The sequence below is a fragment of the Gekko japonicus genome, unplaced genomic scaffold (genome assembly GCF_001447785.1).
Source record: "Gekko japonicus isolate JY-2015 unplaced genomic scaffold, Gekko_japonicus_V1.1 scaffold31, whole genome shotgun sequence".
In the NCBI taxonomy this organism is placed as follows: Eukaryota; Metazoa; Chordata; class Lepidosauria; order Squamata; family Gekkonidae; genus Gekko; species Gekko japonicus.
In genome coordinates, this window is record NW_015161404.1 from 1,482,540 (window position 1) to 1,502,672 (window position 20,133).

A 20,133-nucleotide genomic window follows, 5' to 3' on the forward strand; every position below is an offset into this window, starting at 1 on the left:
AGAAGCCACTGTGGAGGCAGGACCAGCAGGATCACTAAGGCGTTACTGCTGGAGTGGGCTCTCTCAGGGCTCTAAACACCCTGCAACCGCTGCTGTACCTGACAGACAACTGCCTGTTAGGTGTAGGAGGTGGGGGGGGGGGTGTGTTGGAAGCCATCAGAGAGGCTGGGCCAGTAGCTTTGCTTCACCTCACAGGTGGTTGTTGGCCACTCCTGATTTCCTCAACTGTCATTAGCTCTCTGCAGTCCCCTATAACTGTTTTTCCCCCCTCAGAAAACTGAGCTCTGCAGCTGACCAATCAGAGAGTGGGGGGTGCAGGGAGGCAGCTGCCTGGCAGCCACATAGGAATCAATGGGGGAGCACATTTTACCCCTTTTGACCCACTTAGGAGTCAAATTTCTAAAAATCCCTTCTTAGTGAGCATCTACGCCATGGTAGGCGCGCTCTCCCCGAATTTGGTGTTTCTAGGTCCAGTGGCTTGGCCTGGGCATTGATTTTACATTGAGGGGACTTTCTTTTATATATATAGATGTAGCTAATCACTGTTAATAAATTTTTAAAAATTATATGTTCCAATTCTGACCACATAAAACAGTAAAGAGAGTAACTGTTTCAGGGCTGTGCAAATATAGAAGCAAACTAGAAGCACTGAACACTAGATACCTGTATCCATTTTAGTTTGACCCCTCTCGTTTATTTTTTTAATTATTTAAGGTACTTCCAGCTTTAAAACATAAGGCAAATTAATATTTGACAATTTAGAACCATCAGCACTTTTATCTTCAGAGTGAGATATTAATGTTCACAAAAGAACTATCAGTAGTGTGTGCTCTCTCACTCTTTTTATTGCATTTTCCTCATCTGCTTTTCTTCACACTAATTTTCCCCATGTCATTTTTGCATGTAGTGGCAGCTCCTCATATGGTGTTTTAGATGTAGGTGTGAAAGGCGTGTATGTCTTACCTTTTCCCCTTGTAATTGACGGGACCAATCCTTCCTGGGGAGGGGGCTGCTCAAGAAAAAATATTGACTAATACAAATGTGTCCTTTTCACATGTGTCCTCTTAACTCTTAATTCTGAGCAGCTCTTTAACACTGAGGCAAGCAAGCAGAATGTCAGCTCTGGGCTGATTTCAGGGCTCACGATTCGCTTCATTGCAGCAGTCAATACAGAAGGGTGGGTCTGGTGCAAATGAGGAAGACATCATTCATAGCTGCTTGCTGTTAAAAGCAGCAGCAAATTGCTCTAAGTGGCCCAAATGGCTCCTGCTGCCAGAATTTGCCTGAATGCCACCCACCGGCCCCTTAGGGTCTGCCTACCCCTTGCTGGTGCCACAGCATGAGCTGCCACCACAGTGAAGCCCCCATCTAGAGACAGAAAAGGCAAGGAAGCTAAAACCAGCCAGCAAGTTCTCAGTCATCCAAGTGTGTTGTCCTTGTAAAGGACAAAAGCAAAGGGCTCAGGGCAGGCCCATACGCACAGGGGTGCCTATGAGCGCCCGGCACCCTCCCCAAACAGCAGTGCCTCCCCCTCCCCTTTCTCTATGAAGTGCCCACCTCAGCCACCTGGCTTGCCAGGGGAAGGGAAGCATGTCTCAGCCCAAACTCGGCTTGCTGCTGGTTCGATTGTAATGCCTGAGCCCCTTCAGGAGGTGCAAAACAAAGTTCCTGTCTTTGCTCTCCTCTTGGATTGCCCGCAAAGGTGGGGGGGGTATAGGAAGGGGATGCAACGAGAAGAGCTGGTTAGCACCGGGGTTGCTGCTCAGGGGGGTTATTGTCCTGCTGCTAGCTAGCCAATGGAACCAGGTTGTGTCTGTAAAACCTGGAAGGGCTCTCCCAGCTCCTTCAGCAATGCTTGCTAGACATCTTGGATCTTCTGGGTGTAGGCTTTGATTCCAGAGCAATGCACAACGATTCAGAGAAAATAAACTCCCAGACAAAAATCCTGGCCTTTATTATTTCTGAACTGCCCCATGTGCTGCTCCCTCCCCCTGTTTTTACCTGTCAGCTCTTACCTAGCCATGTCTCTCCTCCTCTATATTTCCCTAAGAACAACAACCCTATGATGTAGTCAGCTCCACTGTACTGAACTGCCCCCTTGGGGCCCCCCAACAAAATTTCTGGGTACGAGGCTGGCTCAGGGTGTTTAGTAGTGAATAATAAAGGTGCCGGTTTCTTCTAAACAGAACGAGAGGAAATAAACGTAAAAAGAGAAGGGGAAATATGGGTTATTCCTTACATGACATTTTTTGTTTGGCATGCAATACCCGAATACAAGATGTACTCATCTTCTGGCAGTTACAAAGAGCCAGATTTTCTGTTACAAATATTCTGATTTGTATGATCTCTTCCCAATTATTTGGAAGGTGTATTTTATTACTAGTAGATGCATAATATGAAAATGTGTATAATTTAGTGCATGGATATTCAGACCCATGTAGAGAAGGTCATTGGAAGGAGTCCTTAGTGATATGGATAGGGAATAATGGAAATAAATAGATAAAAATAAGCATGCAGAAAAGCATGATAGAGAACAAATGAGAGATAGAAGAAATTAGAATGAGGAAGAGGGCAGGTGATGAGTGAGAACCAGGATGTGTTGAGAAAACAGCAAGAGGAAATTAACAGGGGAACATGCACAGATCGAGCTGCCAGTACAAGATTACCTACTTGTTTAAAATTGGGCTGCTCTGTATTGTATATCTCTTTATTCTAGTGACAGCAATGTTTTGACATTTTTGTATGCTATAGAATCTACACTATATTAAAGGAAAGTTTGGCAGAGCTTAATCTCTGAACCTGGTACAACTAGGATTGCCAAATCCCCACTGGGGGTGGGAAATCTGCAGCCCACAGTGACTATTTTCCACTAGCACTCCAGTGGCTGACAAGAGTTATGAGGCCTAATTTCCATTCCTGATTGTCATTCTTTAGACTCGGTGGCTCAAGTGGTTAAGACGCTGAACTGCAGATTGGAAGGTCGGTAGTTCAGCAGTTCGAGACCCGAGTGCCGCACGACGGAGTGAGCTCCTGTCTCTGGTCCCAGCTCCTGCCAACCTAGCTGTTAGAAAGCAAGAAATTGCAAGTAGATAGATAGGTACCACTTTAGTGGGAAGGTAACAGCGTTCCATGCACCTTGGTGTCTAGTCATGCCGGCCGCATGACCACAGAAACGTCTCTGGACAGCGCTGGCTCTTCAGCTTGGAAACGGAGATGAGCACCGCATCCCTAGAGTCAGATTCAACTGGCTTTCGAGCAAGGGAAACCTTTACCTTTTAGAACACTAAAAACATGCTAAGTTATATTAATTTACAGGTAGAATTCTGCATTCATGTCCCCCCAGAAACAATTCATTGTCCAGAATGTATTCATGGTATGTGTCATGCCCATTCTTATGTCTAAAGTGATATGCTGTCAAGTGGCTTCCAACTTTCAGTGACCCTGTGAATTAATGACCTCCAAAATGCCCTATCATTAATAGCCTTGCTGAGAACTTGCAAACTGAAGGCTGTGGCTTCCTTTACTGGCAATCCGCCTCACATTGTGTCTTCCTCATATCTAAGGTAGACATAAAATATTCCAAGTATAACATACTATACAGTTTATTTTCCTAATTTTCTTAGTTTGACCATACCGTTTTGTTACAGAAGGCAGAAGATAATACAGAAGGAATGGGATCTGGACTTGGTCCTGATGGAGAGGTAAGAATCTTTGTTTCTCTTTAGACGGCCTTGCCCTCAGTTCATAATGGCCATTGACCATAATCCAAATGTGTTCAGCAAGGTCAAAGGAACAAGAATAGGGCCAATGTACCCAAGCTGTTAGTCTTAGTATAGGGCTTTAGGAATGAGCCTAAAAATGTTTATGAATTTCTGTAATGTAACTTATAAAAATATGAAAATACTACAAAAAAAAAAAGGATTTGAGGCTTTCATACTGAAGTGGTAAAATGACCAGCGTTACCTTGTGTAATCTTCTTGAAGATGAAAGGTAAATAGTAGGAATGGGCATGAACCTAAAAAAAGATGGTTCAGTTCGGGGTCCAGGGCGGCCCACAGGCTGAACTTCAAACTGAACTGGTCCGTCAAGGTCAGTTCACCCTTTCTCCTGGCCTCAGCTCACTGCAGCTGGGAGAAAGGGGATGGCGATTGCCCAGGAAAGGACTTTCTTTCCTCCTTTCTCCTGGCTGTGGCTTGCCAGCCATTTAACCCTTCGATTTTGCCAGCCATTTAACCCTTCTAAGCAGGGGAGCAAAACCAGAGGGTTAAATATGGGGGTGAAGTGTCTCCCAGGGGCATTTCACTTCCTCTTTTCTGCTGGCCCAGCTGTCTTGGGCTTCCTTGCGCAGCCCATTTAAAGGGGCAACATGTGGGAGCCCGAGACAGCTGAGCCGGCAGAGAGAGACTGAAACCCCAAACAGCTCAATCGTCCAAAAATCTGGTAAATGTTTGGGGAATGTTCCTTCCCTGAACATTGGTTCCTGAGCTGTGAACTGGCCCGAGTTTGGCCCGAATTTTGGCTCATGAGCCAGTTCGTTTCCATCCCGAGTAAATAGTATTAGAATAATTAATTAATTTTACAAAGATTGATAAAAATCAACATTGGATTTTTGTTCATGAAACTTCAGAATTTTCACCAGCCACGTAAAAGCTTTAAAGGAGTGATTTGTGTGTAAAATTAACAGTCTCACATGGAGGTTCGGTATAAATAAAGAAATGATTTTGTAGTTAAAAAGTTTATGGTTTGTGCAATGCTTTCTTAAATAATATAATTTGGAAGACATTGTCCAAAAGCCTAGCCTGTAGATTCAGCTGTACTTTGTTCACATTTCACAGTGCAACCCTGTTTATCTTTTTTTTCCTTCACAAGTAAAAGCAGACTTTTTAACATGGTCCACAGCTGATCTGGCAAATTGGATTGTTACAGCCTAACTAATCAAGCAAACATACACAAGTAGTTATATGTATTGTTTCTGGCATGTAATAAAATGTGTAGTAAATTAGTTTAATGGAAGACACTTTGTCCAACACAACTAATTGAAGATTTTAATGAGGGCCTTTGCAGTTAATGAGCTATCTCACTAATGAGCATGCTATAAAGGTCTGTAGAAAGTTTATCTGGGTGCATGTATATGTTGGCATCTTATGCTGATAATATGACAAAAGGGTGGTTTTTTAAAGTCTCTTCTTGTTTTGAGGATAGATAATAGGGGAGACATCTAGCCACTCATTAGCAGTAGATTTAAAAAAAAATGGAAGGAATCAGTGTTAACCCTCCCCTCGAGATTCGTTAAATATATTGAAATATTGTTCATATGTCATTAAGCAATATTAAACTTTAAAGTGCAACTTTTAATAAATTATTTTGTATATGAGCGGCAACAAAGAAACAGAAAGGAATGTTGCTATTTTTAGACATAATATACTCCTGACACTTTGGCTCAGTGTACTTAATGGACTATACTCTATGTTTATCATATACTAAAACCAAACTTCTGAATGGTTTTGATTCATGCTGATTGGAATTGGGAAGGATTTTCCCTTGAAGCCTGATTTGGTTATGAACTGTTCTTGTCAGAAAGAGATGTGTTTTTCAAAGATTAAGCTCTACATTTCTCCTTAATCTTCAGCCCATAGATGAGAGCAGTCAGATGAGTGATCTCCCAGTCAAAGTAACTCACACTGAAACGGGCAAAGTCCTCCTTGGATCAGAGGCTCCTAAAGCAAGTCAGTTGGATGCTTGGTTAGAAATGAACCCTGGGTAAGTAGCCAGGAGTCAGCAAAAACAAACAAACAAACCCTTCCACAAACACTTCACTTTTTTTTTGGCTTTACATGTATGTATTTGCTCATTCTTTGCCTTTCTGAAATACACATTTATCTTGACCTATATTTGGGGGGGTCTGCATTTCACTTTTTCATTCTCTCTCATCTCTTTCTTCCCCAATAGCTATGAAGTCGCTCCTCGTTCAGACAGTGAAGAAGAAAGTGACTCTGAGTATGAGGAGGAAGTAAGTGAAGGCCTCACTTTGATAGATCTATTTTTAAAATGTATAATTGTAATTTGGGGGGGGGGAATGATTCTTTACTCACTGCGTGAAAAGCATGCAAAAACAGCTATAACCTTTAAAATAAGCAATATTATAATATTGCATGATAGTGGGAAACTAGCATTAAAATAAACAATATTATAATATTACACGATAAATAGTGGAAAACTAGCATTAAAATACAGTTTAAGTATCATTTTCTTCCTTTGTATTGTAACTGGTAACAGAAGCCACAAGTTAATGCTAATTTGTTAGGCTTTTCCGGTGCAAACAAGAATCTTCAATGTGATGGCTGGGAAATTGCTGTATTATAATCCTATTAATTAATAGGGAAGGTAGAGTAGATGTTTAGGCAGTGAAGGAATAAATATTTCTCTCCATTATGAATGGCCATGAATTACAATAAACAATGAGGTTTTCATTTTTAGAATTTATCCTCTATTAAAGCAGATACTAGCTGTAATTGTTCAGCACAGCGAGTATCTTGTCTACTTAAGTCCTTTTTAAAAAATCTTCATATAAGTAAATTTGTTTATCTGTTATCTTTTTAATCAGTCCCTCATTAAAAAACAATGATGCTTCAGGTAGGAGGGAGAAAATGTGAAATGCAGCTGTTGGTATGTTTTTTCACTTTAGCAATCAAGCCTGGATTCAACATTATGGAAAACTGTATTTAAAAACGTTAAGCAACAGCTAGGAAAATAGATGTTCATAGTTATAGACCAGCAATGGGGACTGAGTGTGCTTTGATTAATTCTTGATAATTCTTCAAAGACTCTTTGCTGTGACTCTGGGATGAGAAAAGGTGAAAAGGATTCTGTTGAAGGAGTGAGGCTGGTTTCTGTTATTGTCTTTCTCATCCTGTGTCCTGTATCGAGATCAGCTATGAGGGCTGCAGATTGTAAGTGCTATCTTAAGCAGAGTTACATCACTCTAAGGCCACTGATGTCAGTGGACTTAGAAAGGTATAACTCTCCTTAGGATGGCACTGTAAGCTGTTCATCTGAGAATGTTATGGCATTTTTTTCTTCTGTCTTCTTTGCTGAACACAATGAGTTCTAAGTTCCCATCTCAAAAGACTGACAAATTGGGTTCAAAGCCTCAGATTTGGGAGGGGTGCAGCCTTTTGAGCTCTAAGGTCCACTTAACTACAGAGTTGCAGTTAATAAGATAGTCCATGCTTATTGGGAACTCCTGTATTTATACTAAATACAAAGCCCTTAACTTCAGGCACATTCTGGTTGTGCTCAAATGTGTCACCTCTTACTCACTTCTGTCTCTTACCCATGAAACGAGAGCATTTAGGTAGCTGACAATATAAAAAGTGGAAATTAAGAGCAGCAATAGGAGATAGCTGTGATAGTAGTTGTGGTCATCTACATACGCTTAAATTTTGGTTTTTTAAATGAAAAATTGTCTTTTTGGCAAATAGTTTTGGATACTACCCAGCTCTAATGGATATATATGGCTTTATAGAAGTATTTTCCCACAGATTATGATGTGATGGAACACTCTCAAAATATCATGCCCCATGACAGGTGTCTGGAACTCATATGAGAGAGAATTTTCTCCTTATCAAGTATTTTAAAAATGGGGGAGGCAAGGAAGATATGACAATATTTTCAAAATTCTGATGCAGTGCGCCCATAAAAGTAACAAAAATATTATTACAATAATAGCACTGCTTGTTAAGACACAATTGTTTAAAATATATACATTATCATGAAAAAATGAATCTTACTTTTACCTAGTGCTGACTAATGATACAGTTATGACACCTGGGCTGGTCTTTTCTGCAGGACGATGAAGAGGACTCAAGTAGACAAGAGACAGATGAGAAGATCCACTTGGATCCAAACAGCGAAGATGTTTCTGAGCGAGATGCTAAACAAATAATTGAGTGAGTCTGATTTGAAATGCCTGCTCGCTCCATGAAGGAACCTGTTTTGTGCCGTATATATTTTTGCAGTTGATTTCTGAATGAGGAATGCTTGCTAACATTTCAGACTCTTTAGTAACATGAAGTTCCAAATGAATCTGTTTACTTGCTTTGAAGGACAGCCAAACAAGATGTGGATGATGAATACAGCATGCAGTATAGTGCCAGAGGGTCTCAGTCTTACTATACAGTGGCTCATGCAATCGCCGAGAGAGTAGACAAGCAGTCTTCTCTTCTTATTAATGGCACACTAAAACATTATCAGGTAAGCATCCAGCTGGAGACTGCATTCATATTTATTCATTAACTGCTTTCCATTTATTTTAACTCCTTTTAGTGCATCTTTAAACCAGTGCATCTAAACCAGGGGCTCTTAAAGCATGGCATAAGGAGGCTCCCTGTTAAAGATCAAAACAAAAAAAATCAGTTTCACCGAACAAATATGTTAGAATGTAGTAATTCAGGCTCTCTATTCTCTGCATTCAGTACCTTAAAGCATATTGTTTTGCTTACCCATCTCTCCTGAGCCGCCAGACTGCATACGTGCAAGAAGAACGTTCTCTTTTTGAGAGCATTCATTTCTTGCCCTGTGCAGTTTTTGAGAACTCCTTGGCTTGTGAACTCCCTCTCAGCTACATGCTTATATGTTTATTCCAGTGGTGATGCAGGATGGTGTCGCAAACCAGATGCCTGCCTACCAGAGTCCTTCCTGTCCTGAACATTGTCTCCATAACTGACTGAGGTCTGGTATAGACATGAAGCTGGCTCCCTTCAGTCCATGGCTTGCAAATCAGGAGCCAGCCTCAATTTAAAAACTGAACTTTTTCCTTCTCCTCTTGTGTGACTCTGCTTTACCTTCCCTTCTCTCTTTTAACCACAATTTACTGTTGCATCTGTGCTGACACTAGCCATTTCATGTTATTCAGGTTCCTCCTTAACCAGAGTTTGCAAATCCTCTTGAAATCATGGCTTCAAACTCTGTTTAATATATGAAGAATATTCAGGATAGATTTGTTGCCACATGCAATATGAAGGATAGGGTTGTTCTAAAAGGAGGCTGAGGAAAAATCTAAAATCAAGGTGTGTATGAACTGTTGAGTCCAAAGTATATCTCAGTTGATGCCACATTAAAGAGAGGAGGGTTATGCCCAAATTCTAAATCAGTTTTAGGAGCAAACACATTCTATACTCAGGCCTGCATTCCCTTGTATAGGGAACTTTTTATTTTGCCTTTTCCATTGTACTGACTGCAACAAACACATCCTCAGCTGAGAAGCACCTACCACCAGGTCAGAGATGTTAAAAGGTTTGCTTGAATTATTACAGTGGGCATGGATACTAGATAACTGAAGCAATCTCCTTCATTTCAGATCCAGGGGCTTGAATGGATGGTTTCTCTGTATAATAACAATTTGAATGGAATTTTAGCTGATGAAATGGGGCTCGGAAAGACCATACAGACGATTGCACTCATCACTTATCTGATGGAACACAAAAGGCTCAATGGCCCCTATCTCATCATTGTTCCCCTCTCGTAAGTTGATGAACTTCTCCTAATGATATTTTTTTTATGCTATGCAGATTGGCTCATTAACAGGGTGTACTTTTTCACTTAATGGCTAGACAAAGCATGTAGAGAAGCTGAGCAGAGTGTATACTCTGGATTTAGTCTGTGATTATCTCCTCTTCTTCCCACATGGATTATCTGGCATTGCTGACCAGATGGCTGATAAAAGCACTTAGCAGGCAAGCTTTACAGTGTCACTTAGTCACTATCGCTTGTTTCTGCTGTGACTGCAAGAGATAAAATTTTCTGTCTTGTATGGCATGAATAACATTTTCCTTAAAGTTATTTAAGGGATTTCTTTGAAGAGGCAGTTCTAAATTATGACCCACCCTTCCTCCCCCCAGTACAGCACACTTGATTGCCTAGGTGTTGCAATTATTATCTTCAGTTACTGGCTAATCAGCAGTCTTTGCATTTGCCCCATAGTTCTGGATTTAAATGCAAATATATATATGCATGCAAACATGTATGGATTTAAATGCAAACATGTACGCATACAGACACATACACCCCATGGGTTTAGAGAGGAATCCTTAACAGGTCTTCTCAGAATCATACTGAAGTCTGCTTGGTGGGTTTTACTCCCAGGAAAGTGGTCCTAGGACTGCACTGTTAGTTTCAGTTGGGCATCTGCAGGAAAGAATGTCGTTATGTTTAGCCTTAATAGAATTGATAAAGCTGTTTCAAAATTAGTTATTATAATTCTATTAAGATTCTCTTGTTTGACGACATTGATTTATACCACTGTGTCTGTTGGCTTTCTTGTTTTGTTTATATGATAAAGGGTGCCTCCTTTCTGCCCCTCGAAATCAAAATTATGGAATCTAAAGTTGCTATCAGAATGAGTGATAAAGCTATCAGTAAATTATAACATAACCTATTGTGGCTGCACTATTTAGAATACTGGAGAATTAAAATCACTTTGGTACTCAAATAAGGTGGAAAGAAAACAACAAAATAGCAGGGTGGATGTCTTGCAATGCCATTTGAAGCCGAGTTGTGCCTTGAAGTCAGATAGAATCATAGAATCACAGAGTTGGAAAGGGCCATAAAGGCCATCTAGTCCAACTTCCTGCTCCATGCAGGATCAGCCTAGAGCATCCCTGACAAGGGTTTGTCCAGTTGTTGCTTAAAGACTGCCAGTGAGGGGGAGCTCACCACCTCCCTAGGCAGCTGATCCCACTGTTGCACAACTCTTACTGTAAAGTTTTTCCTAATATCTAGCCGGTACCTTTCCTCCCTTAATTCGAATCCATTATTGCAAGTACTATCCTCTGCTGCCAACAGGAACAGCTCCCTGCCCTCCTCTGACAGCCCTTCAAATACTTAAAGAGAGCAAACATGTCCCCCCTCAACCTCCCCTTTTGCAGACTAAACATTCCCAAGTCCCTCAACATTTCCTCATAGGGCTTGGTCTCCAGGCTCCCGGTCATCCTCATTGCTCTCCTCTGTATCCGCTCCAGTCGATCCACGTCCTTTTTGAAGTGAGGCCTCTAGAACTGCACACAATACTCTAGGTGTGGCCTGACTACTGCAGTGTACAGCGAGACTATGACATCTTGCGGTTTGGAGGTTATTCCTCTGTTGATACACCCCAAGATCGCATCAGCCTTTTTTTCACTGCATCACATTGGCTGCTCATATTTAACTTACAGTCCACCCATACCCCAAGATCTTGTTCACACACACTGCTACTCAGAAGTGTATCCCCCATCCAGTATGTGTGTTCCTCATTTTTGTTACCCAGATGTAGAACTCAGCACTTATCCTTGTTAAATTGCATCTTGTTCACATCTGCCCACATTTCCAGTGTGTTCAGATCTCACTGAATTCTCTCTCTATCTTCTGTTGTGTTGTTCACTGGTCCTCCCAAGTTGGTGTCATCTGCAAATTTAATGATGACACCCTCATCCAGATCATTTATAAAAATATTGAAAAGTACCAGGCCCAGAACCAAGCTCTGTGTCACCACACTGGACACCTCCCTCCATTCAGATGAAATGCCATTGACATGAGATGTAGCTCTGCTTATACCCTGGAAACCAAGGTAGTAGGAGACATAGAGAGGAATGATTAGCATTACCCTCTCCCAAAGCCAAATGTGTTTGTTTTTAAATTTTGAACCTTCACCATTTTAAATGATATTTTTCAAATTTGTATTTATAAATATAGGGATTAGAAAGACGTGACCATCTTTCTAAAAATGCAGTCTGGCAGTATGCACAGATGTTTTGCATCTTTTGTTGCCTTGCGTACAACATGATTTTACAAACAAGACTAAAGAAATGACTTCTTGTTGGTTCTATTCTCAGTGAAAATCTTTGGCCTTCAGCAAAGACTTGAGATATAAAAAATAAGTCATGAGCAGTGTTCTCACCTGTGTATTACACTGTCATTCAAAACAGTACAGTAAAACCAACAGCATGAAAACAAGTCCGAGACATAAAATAGCATAAAACTAAACCGAGAAGCCTAAAATGAGATGGTCTAGAAGCAGTCTATAAAAGCTACCAAAAGAGAACCTGTGTAAAATGAAAGCTTGACAATCAAAAGGAAAGCAAGGTAGGGTCCAGGTGAGCCTCAAAGAGGAAGGTGTTGCAAAGGCATGGCACCACCACTGAAAAAGCCCTGTCTGTGGTCCCCACCTGACACACCTCTGTAACCTGGAGCACAGAAAGCAGGTTTGGGAAGACAATCTTAACTGACCTGTGAAGTAGGTTAGGCTTTATGGTTGAAGATTACCCTGCAAGCTTCATGGCAGGCTGGGGATTTGAACCCATTTCTTGCAGTGTGTAGTTCAGCACTCTGACCACTTGCACCACACCACACTGGATAATGGTTAAAGCAGTTCAGTTGGTCTAATTGGCCTGAATCAAACTGAACAAGAAAAACTGAGCTGAAACACAACCAGCTTTCCCTGACATGATTATAGAAGGTTGTCCTTTAACCAGTGAAGGAGTTCCATGCAGCCTTCATGTTTAATTAATGTTGTGGTTTTAAAATGGGGCTGTAGAGTTTGTAACTGTTTATCCCCATTGCTATCAGAAGCTGTTAAAATTAGTTTTTAATATGTTTCATATTCTTCATATTTCACATAGGACTTTATCCAACTGGACTTATGAATTTGACAAATGGGCCCCTTCTGTGGTGAAAATTTCTTACAAGGTTGGATTTTCTTTATATAGGGGATATAAAATTGGGTGTATAGTTTTCCCCCTCTTCCATTGGTGCACTTAAAATTGCTTGATCAGTAAATTTACTGTAATAGACCATAATGACATCCAGGTTTTGAAATGCAGTAGAAAAGGCTCATATTCCAAGACATTCTGATGGGAGTGATAGAAATGATAAATAATATACATTTCTGCATTCCTGAATGCTTTAGCATGGGGTAGTTCAGTCGTCACTATTCTTATGAAGGCAAGCAGGTATAGGGTCATGAGACTGCCTGCTGTATAAATGTTTGAGCAACGATTTCTGTCCTCCTTCTGTTTGTGAGGACAAAGTTATTATATATACATATTTTAAATCTTCACCCTCATCTGTGAAGGGTTTCGAATGGTCACAACCGTGTTAGTGTCATTTTGTTACATGTGCCTAATGTGGGATGCTTTTGTTCATATATCCTTGTTCTACTGATGTGTAATTCGAAAATGTTTTGTTTCTTTTCTCATTCAGGGCACACCTGCTATGCGCCGATCTCTTGTTCCTCAGCTTCGTAGTGGAAAATTTAATGTTCTTTTGACCACTTACGAGTATATAATAAAGGACAAGCACATTCTTGCTAAGGTAGTGTTGTATTTCTGAGTCTTCTTAATGACATGCTTTCTTCCCTTCCATATTCCTCCCTGTAGCTAGAATTCTACCTGGCAAAAAGACTTCTGGTACAGCATCCATGATCACTGTTGTTTTTTTAAAGCCAGTTCCATGTTTTTCTTTAGGCCTTTCTTCCAGCCCATTCAGATTTTCCTCTCCTGCCGTGGCACTTTCAGGATTGCAGATGAGAGAATAGTTTTGCTACCTGTGGATCCCATCAATACTATACAGCCGTTTCTCCATCATTCTGCCTAATAACATTTATCCTGGAACCCTGCTATTCCATTTTTATCCACAGCTCTTCTGTAGTTCTTTGTTTCTGAGAAGAGATGAGCATGGTTAAAAAAAAGGAGTCAGGCTGTGTAGTCACTTTCCAGATGTGGAAAGATAATAGACACTAGACTGAAATCTTTTGTGGTCATTATCAGTTGTGCATTAAACCCAAATAGCTAGAGAGAACTCCTTTGATCTAAATATCTCCTAAATAATTTAATAGACTCTAAAATAGGGGGGCTAACCTTTTAGGAACTGTTGCTTCAATGGAAATGGAAGTATTTAAAATGCATTGGAAATGGAGCTCACTTTGAGTTGTTAGATATATAACCTCAAACTTACTTGTCAGACATCAGTGCATGGACATTTCTTAATAAGATTTCATATGCTCACTAAAAATCACCTTTTTAAATTCAGGTCTCTAACTGCTTTCTTTTTCTCTGGGCTGGCCTTAAAGAAAATGTGCACTTTCCAGGCACAAAGACTATTTTACTTCTTCTGGAAGCTTCTAATGAGACTTTTTGGCTTGCTTAATAAAATACTTACAGTTTAGGATTTGGAAAGCCTTACATCTCCACATTCTTTTGCACTCCGTATGGTACTTCCACTCTTTTAATTAGCAATGTGTTAAAAAGACTTGAGCTCCAACAGCTGCTCTGATTCTGCTGTATTAGTCGTGTAATTCTGGAAGCCGAAATTTCCTGGAATGATAGCTGAAGTTGCTTCCACCAAAGGAATTTTGTTAATGTGATTGCCTCAGGGTATAGTGTTTTTTTTTAAGTTCAAGAATTGGGTGAACTAGTCTTTGTTGATTGTTTTAACTCGATTTGAATTTAGTGAAACAAATCTCACAAAACCTGAATTTGGAGCTCCTGATTTTTTCCCCTTCCCTTAAAATGAATCTATTGCATAAATGTCTTAAGAGTATCATGCCATGAATATGTACCAGGGGGAAATTATAGTCTCATTTGAGGAGGCTGTGAATTAGGCTGTGTTCATTATATACAGGATATCTAGAAAAAGGATTCTAAGCAGCATTTTCTGTCAGCTGTGGCTGTCAGGGTCTAAATGCTAATAGGAATAGCAAAGTGGTAGTTAGATGGAACAGTGGTCCATCTTATTTATTTATTGCTCAGAACTTCTCTTCAGTTGTTGCTGATTCAGAAAGTTTTATACTACATAGAATACTTATGGTTATATCCTATACTTCCCTTCCAATAACACTGCAGTCTTAACCAGAATCCCCCTGCTAAGTCTACTGACAGGGGCGTAGACTTTCCAATATGGGGGGGGGGCTGGGCCGGGCCAGAGGCATTGCTGTGCTAGGCTTAAAGGAGCAAAGGCCCAGTGACATCATAGGGAGGAGCCAGTGACATCACAGGCCATTGTCACTATGGAGGCGGAGCCATGTGGGATTTAGGAAAGGGCTCCCCAGAAATTTAGGGGGGCCTGGGAACCCATGGGAACACACCTAGCCATGCCTCTGGGCTGGGCTAAACCCAGGAAAAGGTGGGAAGTGGCCAGTGATTATAGTGGTATGTCAGCAGTTTCCTGCTGTGTCCTTTTTTAAAAATTCACTTTTAGAATAGTCACTTTAAGATCTGCAAATATACATACCATGTGCATAAGACAAATGGTCACAAATTTGACAGTAGGGAAGGCAGCACAGAAAAGCCCATAGGGGAACATTTAAAAAGTTTTCCTGGACATTCATTTACAGGAGTCTTGTTTCTGCCTTATTCATAAGGGTGACTTTGTACTGAAATTTTCTAAATTATGACATCACAGTTGCCTTTGTAAATGCATGGCTGAAGTCTCTGAGCCAGGGCAGAATACCAAACAGTTGCTGTGCACTCAATTTCTGAGCAATGTACAAAGTTCAGAGTACCAGCAATCTTCTTCTCACTTCAGACTCATATCCTATAAGTGAGTACAAGCACATTTTGAGGCTATTGAGAACAGTGCCCATAGCCATGACCCCAAAGAAAACTCAGTTATGCCACCTAGGATTTTATATACCTTGCCTTCTTAGCATACTTCTTAGAAACTCCACCTTAAAAACACAGACATTCAGAACAAACTATTAATAAAATAAATCACACAATTAAGTTAATGGGAAATGACTGCATTCCTGTGTATGGTTAATTTCTGCCCTTCAGGTTCAATTTACAAAACACGTTTGGTTTCAACAAATGATCTTCAGTCTGCTGAAATACAACTTTAACTGCACCAGAAAGGACTTTCCTCTTTCTAAGTACAAATCTTTCCATGGCAAATTGAATGGAATAGTGGACTAAAACAATTCAAAGGATAATATCAGGATTCTGAAGGAGGAGACATTATATATAAAATAGGGATAGCCATGTTAATCATGTAATCCCTGCGGCTTCTAAATTTGCATAGTGGAATGGTGGTCCCTAGGAGTAGCAAAAGTGTTCCAGGACTGGAATGACAGCCCCCAGAGTGGAATGACAGTCCATGGGATTAGTGAAAGTATTCTGGGACTGGAATGACAGCCCCTGAGAGTGGCAGAAGTATTCTGGGACTATCGTTCCACTCTGAGGACTGTCATTCCAGTCCCAAAACATCTCTGCTACTCCCAGGGGCTGTCATTCTAGTCCCAGAGCACTGATCCTATTCCCAGGGGCTGTCATTCCACTTTGCAACCTGTCATTCTGGTCCCAGAGCACTGATCCTATTCCCAGGGGCTGTCCTGTCATTCCACTCTGTGACCTGTAATTCCAATCCCAAAGCACAAATTCTTTTGCTAGGGATCGTCATTCCACTCTGGGCACTGTCATTCCAGTAGCAGAGCACAGATTGTCTTCCTAGGGACCTTAATTCCACTCTGAGGGCTTTCATTCCAGTCCCAGAGTAGCCTATCTTAGCCCAAAGATCTTAATGGAAAAACCATTCCACATATTCTTTGCAACCTTTTTTGGGCTGCAATGTATTTCAGTGGAGCCCATGCAAGTCAATTGGCATTCCCGGCTCCCAAAATGTCCAATGGGCCTTCAAGCCTCTCCCATTGTTTCCAATGGGCAATCCGGTCATTCTTTTTATACATCCCAGTTAGTTGTTCCTTTGAAACTGTACCACACCATTCTAAGTAACAGCAAAATGAAGAGCATGAACATGTACACATGTCTTGCCAGTGTTCCCTCTGGGCTGCAGACAGGGTAAAAGGGAATTTTAAAAGACCTCTAATGTGCATGTCCCTCCCCCCCATCTTGTTCATGCAGATGGGTTTACCCAGGGCTCTTTTTGGAGTAGGAACTCCTTTGCATATTAGGCGACACATCCCTAATTTAGCCAGTCCTCCAAGAGCTTACAGTAGCCCCTGTAAGAAGAGCTCTGTAAGCTCTTGGAGGATTGGCTACATTAGGGGAGTGTCACCTAATATGCAAAGGAGTTCCTGCTACAAAAAGAGCCCTGGTTACCATTTAAAAATGAAATGCAACTTGAAAGAAGAGCTTAGGAGTGGTTGAAAATTCAGGTCTCTAACTGCTTTCTTTTTTCTGGGCTGGCCTTAAAGAAAATGTGCACATTCCAGGCACAAGGACCATTTTACTTTTTCTGGAAGCTTCTAATGAGACCTAGCCCAGCAAATATGCTGGGCCCAACAGAGGCTTCACAGTCTGACTGTTGAGTGGAGCCAGCCAGGTAGGGTTGCCACGTCCGTACCTGGCATCCAGCAGGGGGGGAGAGGGTGTGTGCCTGGGAGCTTCGTGCATGTGCGCCGCAATGACATCACACTGGGCATGTTGTTGAGGGACACTCTAGCGTTCGGGCTTAAAATTCTATGGTACCATAGAGTTTTAACCCCGAATGCTATAGCATCCCCAATGACGTGCCCGGAGTGATGATGTCACCTCCAGGTGATGTCATCGCGCCGGGCACATCGGCCCAATTCAGGCACTTTGGGGTGGGAAGTTCCCCCCGGTGGCCGGATCTGGGCCAGCGGGTTGGGGGCCTTTAGAGTGGGCAAACACCCACCTCCTGGGGGGACCTGGCAGCCCTACAGCCAGGATTAAATACTTTAGTTTAATTTCCAACAGACATCAAACATATTCAAGAATTGATATGTTCTGGATATTAAAAACCTTAGTTATTAACCTGATACAACCAAAAACCTGATGGATCCAGCTGCAAGCGATCTTCTCTTCCTGTTGCAAGGAATGTTATTAAATCTCTTTCCGCACTCAGCTTTTCCTGTCTCTAGAGATCTATCTTCCTAAAGACTCTAGCATTTGGTACCTCCACATATATGCTTGGAGAAGGGAAGGGGGAGGGGGGATGTTTAACCATCCCATTGTCTGTCCTGCCAGCTCAATTAGCATTTGTAAGAAGGTGAGCCTGACTTCCTCCTTTCTAGCCGAGAGGAAAACCCCACATGTGAAAGTTTTAAAGTCTATATTGCCTGTCACTGGTTGCCTGGGGGGCTCAGTCTTTCCTGGAAAAATTTGGGAAAGGCCTGAGCCCCCAAGCCCCCCCTGTAGTTTACACCTATGTCTACTGACGTCAGTAGGCTTAGAATGGTATAACTCTGCATAGGACTGCATTGTAAGTGAGGAGCCATACTCTGGTGGAAAGAATATTGCAAGGCTTCCTCCATTAGAAGAAGGCTTTTCAGCAGAAGGCTAACAGTGCAATCCAGTGCAGAGTTACCCCAGTCAAAGCTCAGTGATTTCAATTAACTTAGACTGGAGTAGCTCAACATATGATTGCACTGTAACAAAGCTAGATGAGTGAGGGATGGCATGCCTTAATTTGGGGACACCACAAAGAGAGCCCCATCTTTGCTGATAATATAGCATCTGAAATATAGAGCCCATAGTAGGGGTTTATTGGCTAGCCTTAATCGTGGGAGGTGGTTGGGTTTAATTGTAAGGGAGAATACATAGACACCCAGTAGCAGGATAGCAATGGTAATAACCACTCTTGAAGAAGCCATCACTGGATCCTTCTGACCCATTCAATTACCTCCCAGTTTCGACTCTCTCGTTCCTGGGCAAGGTAGTTGAGAGAGCAGGAGCAGAGCAGCTCCAGAGCATCCTGGAAGACACATTGGCACTAGAACCCTTCCAGTCTGGCTTCTTCCCTGGTCATGGGACAAAGACTGTGTTGGTTGCTGTCACGGACGATCTCCACAGGCAGTTGGATTGAGGCGGGTAGGTGCTGCTGTTATTGCTTGACTTGACAGCAGCGTTCGACACAGTCGATCATGAGCTGCTGGCTCACCGCCTCACTGACATTGGAGTACAGCCCTCAAGTGAGTTGTCTCATTTCTCCGTGGTTGGGGACAGAGGGTGGCACTGGGAGAGAGGGTCTCTCCTCGATACCCCGTAGCTCATTTCTCCGTGGTTGGGGATATCCTCTCCCCAATGTTATTTACCATATATGTGCCCTCTTGCCCAGCTTGTGTAGAGTTTTGGGCTGGGGTGCCATCAGTACACTGATGATACCCAGCTATATCTGCTGGTGGACAGCTGCCTGGACACCGCCCCGGGAAATCTGACTGAGGATTTGGAGTCTGTGGTGAGGTGATTGAAGCAGAGTCAGTTGAGACTGAATCTAGAGGTTCTCTGACTGGGTGGGGGAAATTCAGGATTTGGGCGCCAACTCTCAGCTCTTGATCACGTGCCATTAACACTGGCACAAATGGTTAAGAGCTTGGGTATGTTTCTGGATGCCTCCTTATCCATGGAGGCCCAGATCACAAACTTTGCCAGACTGGTGTTTACCCAACTACGCTAGATCAGGCCCCCTACCTGTCTCGACCTGACCTAGCCACAGTAATCCATGTAACAGTCACCTCTAGGCTTTACTGTAACTAACTCTACGCAGGGCTACCCTGGAGACTGATCCAAAAGTTACATCTGGTCTAGAATGCAGCAGCCTGGGTCCTTACAGGGACATGATCAACAGCACATATACAACCTGTGCTTTGCCAACTGCACTGCCTCCAGATTGAGTACCGGGTCAGGTTCAGGGTTCTAGTCTTGACCTTTAAGGCCCTAAATGGTCAACGTACCTGTAGGACTGCCTCTCTTGGTATGTTCCCAGGAGAGTGCTGCACTCAGGAGAACAAAAAATTGCTGGAAGTCCCTGGCCCAAAGAGCGTTCAGCTGTCCTCAACCACAGCATGGGCTTTTTTAGCCCTGGCTCTGACTTGGTGGAACTCTGCCAAATGACATCAGGGCCATGTTGGACTTGTTACAGTTCCACAGGGCCTGCAAGGCAGAGATGGTTGAGGACACCAATGGTTCCCCCCCCCCCCCCCCCCCCCCGGTCAGTGGGTATTAGAGATTTATGTGTTATGGTGACATATAGGTTTATGACATTACATGACTTCTGTATATTAGTACACTGAATTTTAATATATTCTCTTGTTTTAAACTGTTGTACACTGCCCTGAGCCCGCTCTGCAGGGAGGACAGTATAAAAGCCTAATAAATAAATTTATGCTGGTTTAAGAACATAAGAGAC

General features: G+C 42.1%; 1 protein-coding gene across 3 annotated transcripts in view; it reads left to right on the forward strand.

Moving 5' to 3' along the window:
- The window catches only part of SMARCA2 (SWI/SNF related, matrix associated, actin dependent regulator of chromatin, subfamily a, member 2), a 146,537-nt gene that overhangs the window by 56,596 nt on the left and 69,808 nt on the right, over positions 1-20,133 (forward strand). For all 3 annotated transcript variants that reach the window (XM_015426051.1, XM_015426045.1, XM_015426057.1), the window contains 8 exons: positions 3,648-3,701; positions 5,630-5,760; positions 5,950-6,010; positions 7,849-7,949; positions 8,106-8,253; positions 9,359-9,522; positions 12,654-12,720; positions 13,234-13,344. In XM_015426051.1, coding sequence (XP_015281537.1) covers positions 3,648-3,701; positions 5,630-5,760; positions 5,950-6,010; positions 7,849-7,949; positions 8,106-8,253; positions 9,359-9,522; positions 12,654-12,720; positions 13,234-13,344 — 837 coding nt within the window. The remainder of the gene's footprint in view (positions 1-3,647; positions 3,702-5,629; positions 5,761-5,949; positions 6,011-7,848; positions 7,950-8,105; positions 8,254-9,358; positions 9,523-12,653; positions 12,721-13,233; positions 13,345-20,133) is intronic.